Source organism: Ambystoma mexicanum, chromosome 9, assembly GCF_040938575.1.
Source record: "Ambystoma mexicanum isolate Mex_15411 chromosome 9, UKY_AmexF1_1, whole genome shotgun sequence".
Lineage (NCBI taxonomy): Eukaryota > Metazoa > Chordata > Amphibia > Caudata > Ambystomatidae > Ambystoma > Ambystoma mexicanum.
In genome coordinates this window covers 744,560,315-744,577,592 of record NC_090931.1, presented here as the reverse complement: position 1 = coordinate 744,577,592, position 17,278 = coordinate 744,560,315, and the positions used below count along the sequence as shown (strand labels likewise).

Sequence of the window (17,278 nt, the reverse complement as noted above, 5' to 3'; positions counted from 1 at the left end):
CTATTCCTCACGCGGGTTCGATCCTCAACTCTCATCAGCCCGCCATCCGCCATCGCCGGAACCCTGCAAAACAAGAGATATCATTACAAAAGACTTTTAAGACATTTGAAGTGCCCAGAACTTACCGTTCGTGCAGTTAACGACGGACAGCAGTCCTCTGAGGTCAAGAGGCCTGCACCCTTATCCAGTGAAGAAACTGGTTACGGCACCCTGCCCCGAGGCAGATGGAGAGCTCGGCGTTCACTTACCTAAGGTGAGGGCGTTAACCTTTGGGGTTCTACAGGAGAAGAGAAAGGGAAGAGGAGAGAGGCACCCAATAACCCCAGTTCATTAATCCCATATTTTCTATCTGCAGACATCGTACTCTTCGAGTCAGACATACAGTGCACAGAGGTCCAGCCCAAAGAGCCAACCGTGTGTTACACATCACCTTTGAAGATACAGCATTCACCCAGTAAAGACCGGCGCCTCTGCGGGAATCAGGTGAGCGTTACATGTGTTTGTCATAGTTTACATTGACAACATTTTGATTTATTCAGTTTCACCAGAACAACATATTCAGCATGTGAGGGCAGTGCTTCAGAGGTTACAGGAGTATCAGCTCTGTGTAAAATTGGAGAAATGTGCTTTTCACACTAGGCAGGTGGAGTTTCTAGGGTTTATTCTCACTCCAGAGGGTGTAGTGATGGATGCAAAGAAAGTACAAGCTGTAACAGATTGGCCATCTCCTCAATGTATCAAGGACGTTCAATCATTTCTAGGATTTGCCAATTTCTATCTGCGTTTTATTAGTAATTTTTCAGCCATTGTAACGCCAATTACACGATTGCTTAAGAAGGCAACACCATTCGTTTGGGTCCTGAAGCAGAAAAGGCTTTTCAGACTTTAAAGGTAGCTTTTACCACTGCACCAGTGTTGAGACATCCAGACACAAGTCAAGCATTCAAGGTGGAGACTGATGCTAGTAACTTGGCGGTGGGGGCTATTTTGTCACAGAAGGATATGTAGGGAGTGTGGCATCCAGCGGCATTTTATTCTAGAAAGTTATCAGGTTGTGAACAGAATTATTCTATCACGGATAAGGAGTTGTTAGCTATTCGATCAGCTTTTCTAGAATGGAGAAATTACCTATTGGGGGCTAAGCATCAGGTAGTAGTGGTGACTGATCACAAGAATCTGCAATACTTTAAGACTGCTCACAAACTAAGTCCCAGACAACTCTGCTGGTCTCAGTATTTCAATGAATTTGATTTCGTAGTAACCTTCAGGCCAGGAAAGAATAATGGCAAAGCAGATGCACTGTCTAGGCAGCAAAATTTGGAGAGTGTGGAGAGTGAAGTAAGAGCAATTATTCCCTCAGAGAAAGTCATTGGAGCAATTATCACCAACTTAATTGGGGAGGTCAAGAGAGCATTACCACCTCGGCAACTCCAGAAGTGGCGGGACAGTCATCCAGAAAGAAAGATGCGTCAGGGGTTGCCGTACCATCAAGACCGATTATTTCTACCTACTAAAGAAGTACAGAAAAAGCATTATATTGGTGTCATAATTCTCCATTAGCGGGACATGCTGCTCAAAGGAAAATGCAAACTATGCTAGAAAAATATTTTTGGTGGCCTACATTGAGACAGGATGTGAGCAACTATCTACTAAAATGTGAGAATAGTATGAGAAACAAAGCAGATCATGTAAAGAAAAGAGGGTTACTTCAACCATTACCCACTCCTGAGAAGGTATGGACCCATATATCAATGGATTTCATTAAGGACCTTCCACCTGATAAGCATTTTGACACTATTTGGGTATTGGTGGATTTCTTGTCCAAAAAAGCGCGTTTTATTCCTTGTGAAGGAATACCTGGAGCAGGCAGGTTAGCGGAGTTGTTTCTTCAACATGTGGTTAGACTACATGGTTTGCCAAAAAGTATTGTCTCGGATAGAGGACCTCAATTCACTTCACGGTTTTGGCGAGCTTTCTGTCGCATGTTGGGAATCAACTGTGCTCTCTCTACGAGTTACCATCCCCAAACTGATGGTCAGACAGAACGGGTCAACCAAACACTCGAACAATATTTGAGAGACTATTTAGGTGATGGCCGAGAGTCTTGGGTACAGGCACTCTGGTTGGCTGAATTTACATATAACAATACACTGCACACGTCATTGGGTATGTCTCCTAACGAATGCTTATTTGGGTATGAGCAGAATATGATACCAGAACATTTACCTGAAGTGGAGAATCTACCTGTGTTGCAAGATCGAAAACAGTTGCTTCTCAAGATCCGACAGAGGGCGCACACCAATTTGGAACAGGCTAAGAAAGCCTATAAAAGACATGCTGATAAACACCGACAGGAGAGTCCACGTTATAAAGCAGGAGACAGGGTTTGGTTATCAACCAGAAACCTCTCCATAGTTGGATCTCGTAAATTTATGCCTAGATTTATTGGACCTTATGAAATCATTGCATGTGTGTCACCAACAGCTATGAAACTGCGTTTGCCTAAAACTCTACAAATACACCCGGTATTCCATGTTTCTTTGCTTAAACCCGCAGCTCCAGGGACAACTACGAAGAAACCCCCAGCCATAGTGAAAGATGGGAACATGGAATACGAAGTAAAACGTATTGTGGATTCCAGAAGAAGATATCGACAACTATGGTATTTGATCCACTGGGAAGGTTACGGCCCTGAGGATTGTTCTTGGGAACCAGCTAGAGAGGTTCATGCTCCCAGGTTAGTGAAACAATTTCATTTACGCAACCCAGGTAAACCAGGTCCTGGGAGGAGCCCTGGAAGAGGAGGTAATGTCAGGAATCAGGGTTGGCACAGGCGTGGAGTGCTAAAATACGCCTCTTGAGACATTATGTGCTGGAAGGACAAGGAAACTTCAGTTCCCAGCATCCTTTGTGTTATTTTGTAGTTTGGCCCGTGCGCGCCTTGCCAGCTGTACTGCATCAAGAATCAAGGCAGATTAAAGGCAGGCAACGGCGGTGGGCAGGTGTGGCTTATTGTTGATTTGGAGCAGGAGGCCGGCTGCTGCGTTCGGCAACAGGAGGAAGGCGTCTGCGTGCGATGAAACGAGATGCAGTGGAGAAACGCTTAATCGCATGCGTTCACGGTGCGGTAGGAGCAGGAGGGGCACTGAGTAGCTGGCAGAGATAACGCTTGCTGTTCTTCGTCTGGGAAGTCCCAAGGGGCTCCCCAGACTCAAGATAAGTACTCATGGGGGCAATATATTTCTGAACTGCTTGGAATGATTTACTGCTGTTTCAATATTTGTCTGGGAAGTCCCGCTGGCTCCCCAGATCTGAGATAAATAACGCCCTAATCTCTTTGAATTCAATCGGTGTGAAAAACTAAAGTGTGTTTGTTACTCGTATAATTCAAGAACTTTGCCAATCTTGTGTGGGTTAATGCAGGAAGTACTGCATATGGACAACGACATTTCACTAGTGCCAGGAGCTAAAGAAATGCATTTATGTTGTATGTCGCTAACGCTGCCCGAAGGGCCATGTGTATTGTCTAATCACTTTGGGAAGCTTTCCCTTATGTGTGGTCATATTGCTTGCTTATGTGTTGTATGAGAATGATATTTCAGAGCAGGATACAGTACACGTATTAAGGTGTGCTATTCAGGAATCAGGTACATGTTAATAGTGCAGGTGATATTTCTGTTCATTCTATGTGAGTTAGATTAGTGTTTTTTCCTGGTGTTTCCCCAGTCCCATCCACCTTAGGAGTTTCCTTACCCTCTTTCCGGTGTTCCTAATTTCCCCTCCCTATCCACAACCTCTCCCTAACCCCTCTTCCCCCCATTGGCTGCCACGTGGCGACCTGTTTCCTAACTCAGGTGCCTGTGCCAACCACGGTGGGAGGGTTGAGTTCATTCGGCTTCCGTGGTTCGGGGGAGAGTGTCGATCTCTCTTCCTTCCAGTTAGTGTGATTGTGACAGCCATCACAAGCACTGACTTCCCACTCCTGTGAAGTGGGTAAGCTTGGGAAATAATTTGCTCGCGCTGGCTGTGCTAATGCTAAATAGAAGTGCATGGGACTGGGGTTTCTGATAAGGAGCTTGGAACGTCGAGTTAATGCAGAAAACAAAGTGACATGCCTGTATTGGCAGCGTCAGAGGGGGTATATTCTTTTTTCATCCATTTACTATCCGGTTTGGTAATGGTGGAAAATCCTTTAGTTTTCCATCTTCCATTACCAACCCAGATACTAACAACCCATTGTACAATATTTAGTTGGCTGTTTATCAGCCAATGATATTTGTTATAGTGTGATGGGCACGCTGCGCGCACGCCTGCGTGGGTCTGGGTGGCCACCTCCTTCTTCCTGTTCTGGACTGTTCTTTATGCTGAGGCACCCTGGTCCCTGAGAGGCATGTGCGCAGTGTATTTGATCTCCCCTGGTTCCCCCCCCAGGTCACAGTGACGTTGTGGCCTGCTTGCCTTGGAGCCGAAGCTTCTGATTCACAGGACTCAGGAGTCAGGACAGCCAACCCTGGAATCGAATTAACAGCAGGTAAGAGAAAGAGCATTGTGTATTACTATTTTATTTTTAATGTTTTTCTTTTGTTGGCACAGACCACAAAATGAAGTTTGTGGTCTGTGCTCACTGACACTGACATGAAACTTGTCTTTTAGTTGTCGGGGATTAAAAGAATGACAAATTACAGCAAGAGGCTGGACTGGAGGCCTTTGGCTACTCCACGCTCAGCTTCAGGATGCCATGAAAAACGGCACAGAGCATTGACATATGAAAAGTGAGAGGTTAGGGCTTGTGGTAATGGGGCTAAAGAAAGATTTCGACAAATATGAAGGGCAATTCTAAATGACAGTGAAACATATGTTATAAAGGTGAATACCGGGCAACAGAAAGGGAAAAGTGCAAAAATCACGCTCAATTTGTGGGGTTTATTTGTGAATTTAAGACTGGTTCAAGCTAAGAGCTCAGATGACATCTGTGGAAGGTGTTCTTTTTATGAACTTCTTCTGATTGTCATTTAATTAGCTCTGCCACCCAACTCCCCACCCCCCACAGCTTCATGAAATGCATCTCAAACATGTCAGAAAAAGAGCCCACAAGTTGCCCTAAGTCAGTATGACTAGCTTCAACACAGTCCTGAAACATATGTTATAAAGGTGAAACTCCCGGGCGACAGAAAGGGAAAAGTGCAAAAATCACGCTCAATTTGTGGGGTGTATTTGTGAATTTAAGACTGGTTCAAGCTAAGAGGTCAGATGACATCTGTGGAAGGTGTTCTTTTTATGAACTTCTTCTGATTGTCATTTAATTAGCTCTGCCACCCAACGCCCCACCCCCCACAGCTTCATGAAATGCATCTCAAACATGTCAAAAAAAGAGCCCACAAGTTGCCCTCAGTCAGTATGACTAGCTTCAACACAGTCCTGATTTTTCACTTTTCAATCTGTGATTTGTGGTCAATCTTTGACAATGGAACGAATGAGACAATCTGAAGGAGGTGGGCGGGGGGGGCAGAAATGTTTTGTTCTCTCGCTCAGGATGGAAAGTTGTGATCTGACATAGCCTAGTGTGATTCACTTCACCCCAATGACCTCTAGGCTTTTTAGGTAGGATGATTTTGTTAGTAAAAGGAGTGTTAGAGATTGTGCTATATTCCTCTTGGTAAGTGGGATGTGAAGGTTATGCTACAACAGGGACTTAAGCGGAAAACGTTGGTTGGGTTTATAATGCTCACACTCGTGCACCGTGGCGGGCCAAGCATGGTCCGTGCTTTGAAGGTACAGAATCTTATGTACACTGATGTTGCGGACGGTAGGTGACTGGAACCATCTATCTAGGTTGCATGAGTCTTTCCCATTAGTAGTAGTTCACTGTACAACCCCCAGGTGTGTGCTCTGCATACATACATCATTTAACTGTGTATTCAGGTGTTTTTACACACTATTGTGCTAGTGCTGGCGCTGTTGAATTCTCCCAAAAGTCAATACTGAGTTTTTAGGGGCAGAATTGGCATTGCTGACGAAACGCCCCCAATTTTGCAAATCTGGTTGCTTCAAAAAGGAAATGATTGGTCTAAAACAATATTGTTTTCTCCAAAACAACCCAATTTAACGAAACGATTCTTCAAAAAATTATTTAATTTAGTAAACTCACATTTTATCAGAAATGAATTGACTCCAATGTAAAGAAGCAATTTTCTAAACCGTTGAACGGGAAAATAGTTCACAAGTTGCATTTTTCCAAAATGCAGAAATATGGCGTTTTCTGTCCTATTTGCGAGGGGAACACATTTTGCCCAGTTGCTCAAACAGGAACCTTGTTTTTAGTTTTGGCTATTGGATAGATTGTTAGGCCAAAATTATTGCATTGAATTACAGATAGGAGGGAGCTGGAATATGAGGAGGGACACATAGCCTGTGGGCTTTGTTTATTCATCCACCCATTGACCGCCCATGGCCATAATAATCCTAGACACCATTCTAAGCACTCCTACCTGTCCTTCCTAGCCCAAATTTTGTATTATGTCTATATGCTTGTTTGAGTTAGTGCCCTGGTGGCAATAATCAAACACCAGCTCCTTCAGCCTGCTTGCAGGCCCTCTTCAGGTAGAGGGGGCGCCGCAGGCTTTTTTAATTTTGTCAATGCAGTGGACACCAAAGACCAACTGTGGTGTTATACGTTTCAGAAGACTTGGGTGTTTCTCCAATTGAATGTTAAAGATGCCCACCAGTCTTATGGTGGTCAGCAATGGATTTTTGTTGTGTAGTAGTTTAGTCTTATCCCTCAGCGCTGCCACTGTCCGCCCCTTTCTTTCAGTTATCATGATCCCCCCCCCAACATTTTCAGCAAAGTTACTCCACTGTCTCCACCATCTTCCCATTGGCCTCTGGGGAGTCGGTGGAAGAGTACGCAAGGTACTCTCAGTCTGTTTTAAGTGTGTCGGAGGGGGTTCAGCTCTGTGGGTCAAGAAGGAGACCGTCGGGTGTTCCAGATGCAGTTCAGTGTTTGCCATCCCTCATACATGTAGGGCCTTAGTGTAGGCTAAGTTGAATCAAAATGCTGAGTTCCTGCTTCCTGTGTTTGTGTATTAAGAAGCCTGTATCAATAAGGTCCAGTAAGAGGCTGTTGGTAGGCTCATTTGTTTCACCCATTTCTGTTTTGCTGCTTCTCTTGGAGTTGGCCCAGGTTATGTTCGTCCATCCAAGAGTTTATTGCTTCCGGGGTCTGGAAAAAATAAGGATTTGCCATTGTAGAGTATTTTCATTTTTGCTGGATAGAGGAGCATGTATTTAATCCCCTAGCGCCGCAGTCGTTCTTTAGTTGGTACATATTGCACTCGCTGTCTTTGTACTTGTATTGTATAATCGGGGTATATTGCTAGGGTAGCCGAGCCTCTTTGGATGACACCTTCTAGTCTTGAGAAGGTCAGTATCTTCTCTTTGTCACGTCACGATAATTTAATATTTTTGCGATGATTGGCCTTGGCGGTTCTCCTGATGGGGGCACTTTCGTGAGGGCTCAATGGGCTCTTTCGACTGTAAATCCCTACGACAGATTACCCGGCCACAGTTCTTGGAAGAGTAGATTTTCTATGTACTCTGTTGGGTCTTTACCTTCCATTCCCTCTGGCAGGCCCGGTGCTCTGATATTTCTTCTTCGCGCACTTCCTTCCACGTCTTCCGTGCGGTCCTGTAGTAATTTGAGTTGAGAGGTCAGTTCCCTGACCGTGTTTTCGAGCTCTTGGGTCGCAGAGGCCGTTTGTTCCAGTTTCTGCTCAGTGTCGCCCATCCTGCTGGCCAGGTTGCCAAGATCTTGGCGCAGGAGGCCCATATCACACTTTATTCCTCCCACATGCCTTTCCATCGAGGCGCGCATAGCCGCAATCGCTTCTAGGATCTTGTTTTCCTCCACGTTGTGTTGCTTCTCTGGCGTGGCATGTCCCGGCTGTTCGTCCCGCTGTGGGAGGTCCGCGACGAGATCCGCTTTCTTTGCATATTTGTCCATCGTTGCTTGTCTAGATTGAGTTGTTGTTTACTTTTTATGTGTTGTTACCTTTCTCTTCCCATCTGGCATTTGCAGGTCGATGGTAGCCTTTGTTACTGAGGCGCCTTAGCCGTGTCAACGTTGCCCACCTGGCTCATTGATGTTGCTGCTTATGGTGTGCGCAGTCCTTGGGTGGTGCAAGCTTCTACTAGCTGAACCTTGCGTTGTCACCCTTGGTTCTTAGTTTCTTGTGGCCCCGCTGTGGTGCCCCAATCTATGCTGCAGCGCATCGTCGCCAGTAGGGGTGCGTCTCAGCCTTCACTTAGTAATTAATTGTATTCCGTTCTTCCCCCTTGCTCTCCTTATGATGTGTGCCTGCGGGCGCAATGTCGTTCTCCAAATGTGGAGGGGGTTTATCAGTCTAGTGGCGTTGAAGACTATATTTTCTTGTTGGAACTCTTGCCACCCCTATCAGGTGATATCAGCAGTGTGCCCGGGCGACGCACGTTCGGAGCTGAGCTTCCAGCAGATGCTTGTTCTAGGTGCCCCATGTGATTTGCATCGGGTCTAGTGCAGTGTGTGCCAATGTGAGGCGCTCTATCCAGGACAGGGTTTTGGGCTGCTTGATTGAGGCCAAGTTGGAGCTAGTCTGCTGGGGCTTATGTGTCTGCAGCTCAGGATTATCACAATTGCATGCGCTTGCTCCCCGCTGCCCCGCTTGTGTACTCCTGCGGCACCCTCCGCACTCCGCACCCAGGGAGCCGTTTGCTGGTATAAGAATGCAGGCCAGGGAGGTTGCGTTTTGGGGCCCAGCTGGCAGTGTTTGCAATTGAGCTCGGGGCTAGCAGAGTTTGTGAATCAGTGTCCGTCCGACCCTTCCTGCGGGGCTGCTATTAGTTGCGCAGTGTTTGCGTGAGTCAAGGAGCTTACCGGGGCACTGCTGTCGGTTCAGCCGGGTACACTGTGTTGTGTAGGAGGGCTCTGCAGCGGGACACAGCACCGTTCCAGGCCGCCGGAGCCATGTACGATGTACGAGTGCTCCGATGGGCACTGCCACGTCCAAGCCCACACCGCAACATCTGTTCTTATTCTTCCTCAACCAAGGAGACAGCAAATCTGTTGGTTATGTCCCGCCAGCTGTCATGTTGGTCCGCCATGCTGCAACCGCCAGGGTATAGCTTGCCTCTCGTTCGGCTTCTGAGCTTTTGCCTCGCGCCATTTTGTGGACTCCTCCTTATGTTCAGCTCGGCCGTTGCCGCCAAGAGACTCGCTTCGCCGGGGTCTGAAATAAGAGAGATCACGTTGCTTGGTGCTGTGGACCTTTCAGTATTGGTTCCATCAATTGGTTATTATTTCTTGACTTTGTTTAGGATCAATATAACGGATCGAGCAGGAGAGCTCTCTAAGCGTGTCCGTTCTACATGCCGGTTAGCCACACCCCCTCACTCTTCCCTTTAACTATAGCGAATATGTGGTCACACTCAACAGCCTCTCCTTGACTTTGACACCAAACACTTACCAACACACCAATTCAATTCCCACAATTATGCTCCTGCAGAGGAACACCACCACTGAATGAAGCAACTAAACATCCCTAGGACCTCACCCTTCAACACACACCTCATCACACATTTCTTAACATGCAGAAGTTCAAGCGTGTACAGAGCAGGGTTTCTCAGATCCACCTCCCACCAATTCTTTTGCCAGAGTGACTTTTGTCTCCTCCTGCTTCCCTTCTAACCCACTGTCTTACAACAACCAAAGTACCAAGAGGACACCCAAATGGGAGAAGCTGCCCTATATGAAATTCACACAACATAAACGAGTTGTTGGGCGATTTAAACCAGAAGCAAGAAACTGTAGACTTTCCGAAAAACAGCACATCTTATAGACACACCTGTACTGTTCGGATTTTCAAGAGCAGAAACTGCAAGCAAGTACACAGTGCTTGTCACATTTGAATTCTGTCAACAAGCTTGCTTGATTGTTTAAGTTTGAGATGAATGCTGATATCAACACACATATAAACAAAATCAACTCACACCATTCAACAGCCGTACAGTTTAGGTTACTTGTAATGGGGCGATGTAGCAATAAACGATATACCTGAGCGTCTTTGGTTCCTGCACGGCAAAGGGCTGATTCACTACACCCATCAAAGGAAGCCCGCTATTAATGTCATAGACTCCAATGAGGATAGTTACACACTGCAGTCCATTGGAGTAAATTCCATGGTGTGGTACGGCATGCGCTGATCCTTTTATGTATTGATATGTTGAATCTAGAAGTTAATATCAGTCACGATTAAATATTTGTATTAGTGTAAACCCTCTGAAAAAGAAATCACACATTTTATCTGTGTGCATCTTTTACATTGTAAAATGATCACAAGTGCCCATACAACCTCTATGTTTTCCACAGACAACTGTAAAACATTTGATCTACCACAGAATGAATGCACAGCATACGCAAACTTGTGAAAACCAAGCACTTCTTTGAATTGTGCTGAGGAAACGACATGTTGGCATGTCACACAGGTCCTGCATTAATTATAAGAGCATCTGATTTTTCTGCTTGTAAAAAGAGTGATTTTAGGATATCCTGGGGCAGTTCTCACCATAAACTGTATTAGTATGCAGTGCTCAGGTGTGCGCCATATTTCAGCAGTTATGAGAAAAAAACGACATTGGTTACCGGCTACCTTGTTGGTGAAACTCCTTTGGCTGATCTACAATCATTATATGAGGACAGTATTTTACTTTACATGTGTCATCCCAATTCAAATTTGGCCTCGTAAATGGCTGATGTGCAGGTGTACCGGTCACATTCAGGATTTAAAGTTAATGGCACTAAATCTGAGCTGCACCCTCTCACTAACGGTGCTGTTTCACCCAGTTACCTCAGAGGTTTGCTCTGGGCTCCTGATCATATTTCATATTTTGGCATTAATGTGGCCCGCTCACACAACAATGTACACATTTTGAATTTAGGCACTTACCTTCAGATTCTTAAATGTAAACTGAAATCATGGTACATGTCCCCCCTTTCTCTGGCTGAAGATGATTTTATTCCTCCCAGTTGCTAGATCTGTTTTTTAATGCTCCTATATGGTGGGATAGAGTTTTTTTTACACTTTTCACAGAGCTCACTTAAGCTTTATTTAGGACGTGGTTTTACCAGCTTGAAATGGCCTGAATTGGTTAAAACTGTATTTTCTGGGTGGAATTTCTGCTCCAGGCTTGGAATTTTATTATCTTGTGGCACATGCCCAGTTCGTCTCCCACGGGTAAGCATCTGATTATGGCTCTGGAATGTTCCCAATGTATCTCCCACTTCGGACAAAGATGTGTGCTGCAGGTGGGACTGTGAAGGAACGCTCACTCTGGGAGGTTTGGATCCAAATTGCTTGTTTTTATCGTTACCCAACTTTCAAGAGTATCCCTACAAAATATCCCCACCAAAAATATTGCCGTACATATGGCCGTTTGTCTCGCAATAGGTGATATTTTTTGGGGGGGGATCATTTGTGGGAGCGGGGGTTGCAGGGGTGTGCCCCGCACATTTTAAAATAATGCAGGGGTTGCTGGGGTGGCCCCCGCAGGGTCCAAGGGTCAATATCGCCACAAAAATATGGCGATATTTTTTTATCGCAATATTTTTGAGGGGATATTAACACATGGAACCCTTTCAAGCCAAGCAGGAATGTGATTGGGGTGTGCAGTATTATTGCATGTACACCTCTTTCAAATATAAGTGGCCTACCTCCCTACGTGAACCTAAATCTCATTCATGCTTTCATTTTATTATGCAGTCTGGAAGCAGTAGACAATTGGTATCACTGCTCTTTAATTATTACGTCAAGCTTAACACAGTCTCTTTTCCTTCTTAACCTAGAACTAAGTGTCAGAATCCGAGTCCTCGGATTCGTGACTCACCTGTTTGCTTCTTGTGGATTTCTTCTTTGAGTGCGCGGGTTTCTTTTTCCTGGATGAGCGTGCCTTGTAAAGGTAAGCTCTGGAGTCTTCTGAATCCAGTCTGCTGGGCTTCGGAGAGCGCAGAAGTTCATGGCTCCCGGTCGTGGTGACACCAAGGCTCGGGTACGTTCAGTTGTTCCAGGAAGAGACCAGGACGGAACCAGGATAAGGGTACAGGGTAATAGGATTCCGAAATGAGCACTGGGAAAGAAAGGGGAACCAGGAAGGATGGGAAATGAAAACCAGGATTTACGAAGGAAAAGGGCCAAACACGAGAACACAACTTGCCGGGCGAGAAGCAGGCAAGCAGAGCGTTGAGACTCACGAAAGCGCGGGGGCGTGACTGTTTTCAAGGGAGCATGAGGTCCGCGCGGACGACTCGACTGCACTAGAACATAGTGACGGCCATGTTGAAGGTGAACGGGATAAAGTCTATTGACTGAAGGACCAGGCAGACCAGAAGGGTTTATATCGCCGATACATGACAGCATGCCTTCTTCATAAACTCCAGTCCCCCCGGCCTGCCTGGGTGTGACCAGTGAAAACGTAGGAGTAGGCGTGGTGCATTTATATTGGAGACTGGTTCCCAAGTTTGTTCGCTAGGCGGATAGCCTTTCCATTCCACCAAATATTGAAGACGACCTCTTCTGCATCTGGAATCACAGATCCGGGACACTTCAAACTCGGTTTGGTTGTCAACAAGAAGTGGAGGAGGTCGAAGACTTGGCTTACTTGATTGATGGAAGGGTTTTAGCAGTGATGTATGAAAGACAGGGTGGATCTTCTTCCAAGTGGTGGGTAATTGGAGTCGAAAGGCGACTGGGTTGATAATCTCAATTACCGTGAAGGGTCCGTAGAAGCGAGGAGCCAACTTGTTGGGCCTTAGGTGTCTGGGTAGATAACGAGATGAGAGACAAACTTTATCTCCGACAGTGTAAGAAGGCCCGGGACGCCTTTTGATATCCACAAATCTCTTTATGTCCATCCTGGCCCTTTCTAGATGTTCCTTAACTTGCTTGTGAATGGAGGTTAGTTGAGCGATCCATGCGTCTACTGAAGGAGTCAATGTGGGTGGAGGCAGGAGTGTTGGTATCACTGAAGGGTGAAACCCTTGAGTACACAGAAACGGACTGATCCTTGTCGTGGAATGGTCTGAATTATTATAGGCAAATTTGGCTACAGGAATAAGGAGCGACCAGTCATCTTGTACCTTAGATGATACTGTTCCAGGGTTTGGTTTACTCTCTCAGTAATCCCATTTGTTTGTGGGTGGTAACCTGATCACAATGCCCGTTGAATACCCAATTTCTTACAAAGATGCTTCCAGAACCTGGAAACATATTGAGGTCCGCAATCAGAGATGATTTTGGAGGGTAGCCCATGCAAGCGGAATATGCGAGAGACAAAGACCTCTGCCATCCCGGGAGTTGAAGGGAGTTTGGTTAAAGGGGTGAAATGGGCCATGTGAGAGAAGAGGCCTATGGTGACCATTATAGTGGTAAATCCTCTGGAGGGAGGAAGGTCCATGATAAAGTCAGTGGCAATGAATTCCCAGGGTCGAGATGGTAATTCTGGTTGTTGAAGCAAACCTACTGGTTTCCTGTTGTCGATCTTATTCTGGTTGCAGACTGAAAACGCTTGTTTATAAGCGCGTACGTCAGAGCGCAACTGAGGCCACCAAAGGTTTCTTCTGATTGTCTGATGGGTGGCGGTTACACCACGATGCCCGGAATGAAACGTGTCACGGCAAAGACTCATGATCTTGGATTGAGTTTTCGGGGTAGGAACAACCAAACATTTGTCCTTAAAGAAGTACTGTTACGCTCACCTGGCCCCCACAGGGGCGTCGGTTGGACCCGGACAGCTGCGGTCTCCACCCACGTGATGCGTAGTGCAGCGATGACTGACTGGATCTGCCCTCCTAATCTTGTCTGCTTAACCCATAGAAATATTCTCCTGCAAGTGGAGAGATGGATTTAGCCACTTGTGGATTCAAGTGATGGCACCCCCACAGTCCTCCCCAACTAATCACCTCCGAAATGCCCTTAAAGCAATCTCACCTTATATTATTGAAAGATGAGCTCTCCATCCTGCGTGGATTTGCAGGGGCGCGTCGATTCCAGTTACTTCACTGGTTTGAAGGCTCGGGAGAGTTCTGGAGAGTATTGACTCTGAGGTTCCCAGTGAGGACCAGTAAGTATTAAGTTCATAGAGTTCACCATGTCCGATGTTCACTCTTGTTCCTCCCTTCCTTTCTTGTCTTGCAGCTGGCTCGTGAAAAGATGCTCTTGTGGCAGCTGGTGGCACTCAGGTAAGAGTCTGTAATACCTGGCGCTGTCCGGTAAATGTTGCACGAGGAAAACGTGTTTTGTTTTGTCTCTCTTTACAGATGCGGCACGTGAAAATATGGAGAGTCACAAAAGGATGCCTCCGGTGGTAAATCAGGTAAGTCTATGGTGGTAAGAATTATATTTGTTGGTTCCCTCGGCTCACCTTGTGGTTTTCTTTTGTCTCCTAGGTGCCGAAGTTCGGCGAAGAAATGATGGAGGCAGCGCCGACACGAAGGATGCTGTGAAGACTGGTGAGTATGGCGCGGCGCTGCAGCTGGAGGTGCGGCGCGTGCAGAAATGATGTTCTTTACAAGTCCGGAGACAAGATGGATCCAGAATCAGGTGTGGAATAGAAATAAAGTTCGTTTTCTAACCTTGTCCCTTTCTTTCCTCTTTGTTTAGGAGCTCCGGATTCGAGGCGGGCATGGCAGAAGACTGGATGCAGGCTGCAGGCACGGTGAGTGTTACGCTGCTGGATGCAGAATAACGTGAAGCGTGTGTTGCTGGTTGGGTGTAGTTTAAATAGCCTCAAAAGTAGTCCCAGGTAAGAAGTCCCTAGAACCACACCCGAGTAAAAAATAGTCCCTGTAGAAAAATAGTCACTTTCAGGCTTCATGTTGGATTGGAGTCATTTGCAGCATGGCCTGCCTGAGGTAAGTAATGACTATGAGCCTGGTGCCTTAGGCGCCAGGACTGATTCCTACTATGAGCCTGGCGCCTAAGGCGCCAGGACTGAACCCAGATAGCCCCTAGCCGGGGCTGCTGAGGTTTTATTAAATGTCTAGATGCCTGCTCCCGGGGCTGATGGGCTTGGTCCGGATGCCTGGGGGTAGGCATCATGACAGGTACCCATCCGTGATTGAGAGTGTCCAAGGATTATCTGTATTGAACTCCTTCCAAATGTCCGAAGTTGCAGTCTCTTCACGTATCATTTCCAAGAGAGAGGTAGCCTGTGCTATGAACACCTTGTCGGGAAACATCTTGGGAAGGAGTGGATCATCCTCTTTTATGTAATCCGGTCTTCAGGAAAGAGCATCCGCTACTACATTGGATGGACCAGGGATGGGTTGAATGTTGAATTGATATTGGGCAAAAAAGTAGGCCCATCTTGCCTGGCGACTGTTTCGGCATTCCATGGCCTGTAGAATCTGGAGATTCCGATGGTCGGTCCTTACCACGACCAGATGCCTTTGCGCCCAAAAGGAGGTGACGCCAATCTGTCAAGGCCTATCTGATGGCGAGTAGTTCTTTCTCCAGGACTGAGTAATGAGTTTCACTGGGTTGTAATGCGCGTGATAAATAAGCAATTGGGTGTTCCAATCCGTCTCCTGTAGCTTGCTTGAGAACGGCGCTGATAGCATGTTCGGAAGCATCAGTTTATACCAGGAAGGGTTTGGTAGTGTCTGGTTGAGCCAGGATGGGTTCACTAGTAAACAGATGTTTGAGTCTCTGAAAGGCTGTTTCTTGACTGGCAGTCCATTGGAAGGGAGTACCTTTCCTTAAAAGATGGACAATGGGTTGAACAATAGCTGAAAACGAAGGAATGAATTTCCGATAGAAATTTGCAAGTCCTAGGAACGACTGCACCTGTTTCACTGTGGTTGGGGCTGGCCAAGAAAGGATTGCTTCCACTTTAGATGGGTCCATGGCTACTCCTTGGGGGCTCAAAACAAACCCTAAGTATTTGACTGTGGACACGTGGAAAATACATTTCTCGGGTTTGTCCAACAGATGGTGTTGGCGTAACCTTTGTAGGACCAAGGAGATGTGTTTCTGATGCAAGGCCAAGTCTTGGGAATAGATAAAAATATCATCTAGGTAGACAATGACGAAAAGGAACAACATGTCAGAAAAGACCCGGTCCATGAAACGCTGGAACACGGCAGGAGCATTTGCTAGGCCGAATGGCATCACAGATATTCATAGTGACCGAAGGGGTTCCAAAAGGCCGTCTTCCATCCGTCGACCTCCTTTATGTGAATCAGATGGTAAGCCCTTCTTAAATCCAATTTGGTGAAAATGACGGCTCCACATCGGGCCTCCAGGATGTCCGAAATAAGAGGCAAGGGGTATCTGTCTTTCAGGGTACATTTATTCAAACCTCGGTAGTCCAAGCATGGACGGAGTTCTTTGGTATCCTTCTTGTGTACAAAAAATAGAGATGCTCCGGCTGGGGACTTGGATGGACGAATAGTTCCATTGGAAAGGTTGGTGTCTAGATACTCTCACAAGGCAACTTTCTCAGGTTCTGATAGAATGAACATCCTTCCAAATGGAATAACTGCATTCTCTTCTGTGTCGATTGCACAATCTTCAGGACGATGAGGAGGGAGTGATTGAACAATTGCAGAAGAAAATACATCTGAGAATTGACGGTACGCCTCGAGTACCTGGGTAATGGCAGAGACCTTGAGGTGTTGTGGTTGAGGAAGCTTCACTCCGGCGGACTGTTTGGGTTTCCCAGATAGACAGTGAGTGAGACAGAACTCGGAACCCAGGAACAAGGATCCAGCTGTCCAGTTGATATATGGATTGTGTTTCCGCAACCATGGCATGCCAAGCACTATGGGATAGTGAGCTGCTCTGATGATGTCAAAACGCAACATTTCCTGGTAATTGTGAATAGAAAGCACAAGCTCTGATTTTTGTTGAGTTATGGGACCGCAGGACAAGGGTTTTCCGTCGATTCCTTCCACTGCCTGGAAAACCTCCTTGATCTCTCGGGGAATGTGATGTCTCTGTGCCCACTCGTCATCCAAAAAAAAACGCCCATGGCATAGCAATCCACCAGGGCCAGTATAGAATGCATTTCTTGGTTGTGCATTGAAAGTTTTACCTGGAGTAGCACCAAGGTATTGGTCAAAGAACAGTCTTGTGAAGGTGAAATGTCGGAGCAGGATTCCTTTTCCCGAAACTGGGCTCCGTTCAGGATCGGGAACTGGCGTTTCCCGAGCGACGAGGATGGGCAATCGGGCAATTATGCACTAAGTGTTTAT

General features: G+C 46.4%; 1 protein-coding gene across 2 annotated transcripts in view; it reads right to left on the bottom strand.

The window, feature by feature from the left end:
- INPP1 (inositol polyphosphate-1-phosphatase) overlaps positions 1-17,278 on the bottom strand; it is a 306,706-nt gene that overhangs the window by 21,066 nt on the left and 268,362 nt on the right. For both annotated transcript variants that reach the window (XM_069615667.1, XM_069615666.1), the window contains exon 5: positions 10,085-10,259. In XM_069615667.1, coding sequence (XP_069471768.1) covers positions 10,085-10,259 — 175 coding nt within the window. The remainder of the gene's footprint in view (positions 1-10,084; positions 10,260-17,278) is intronic.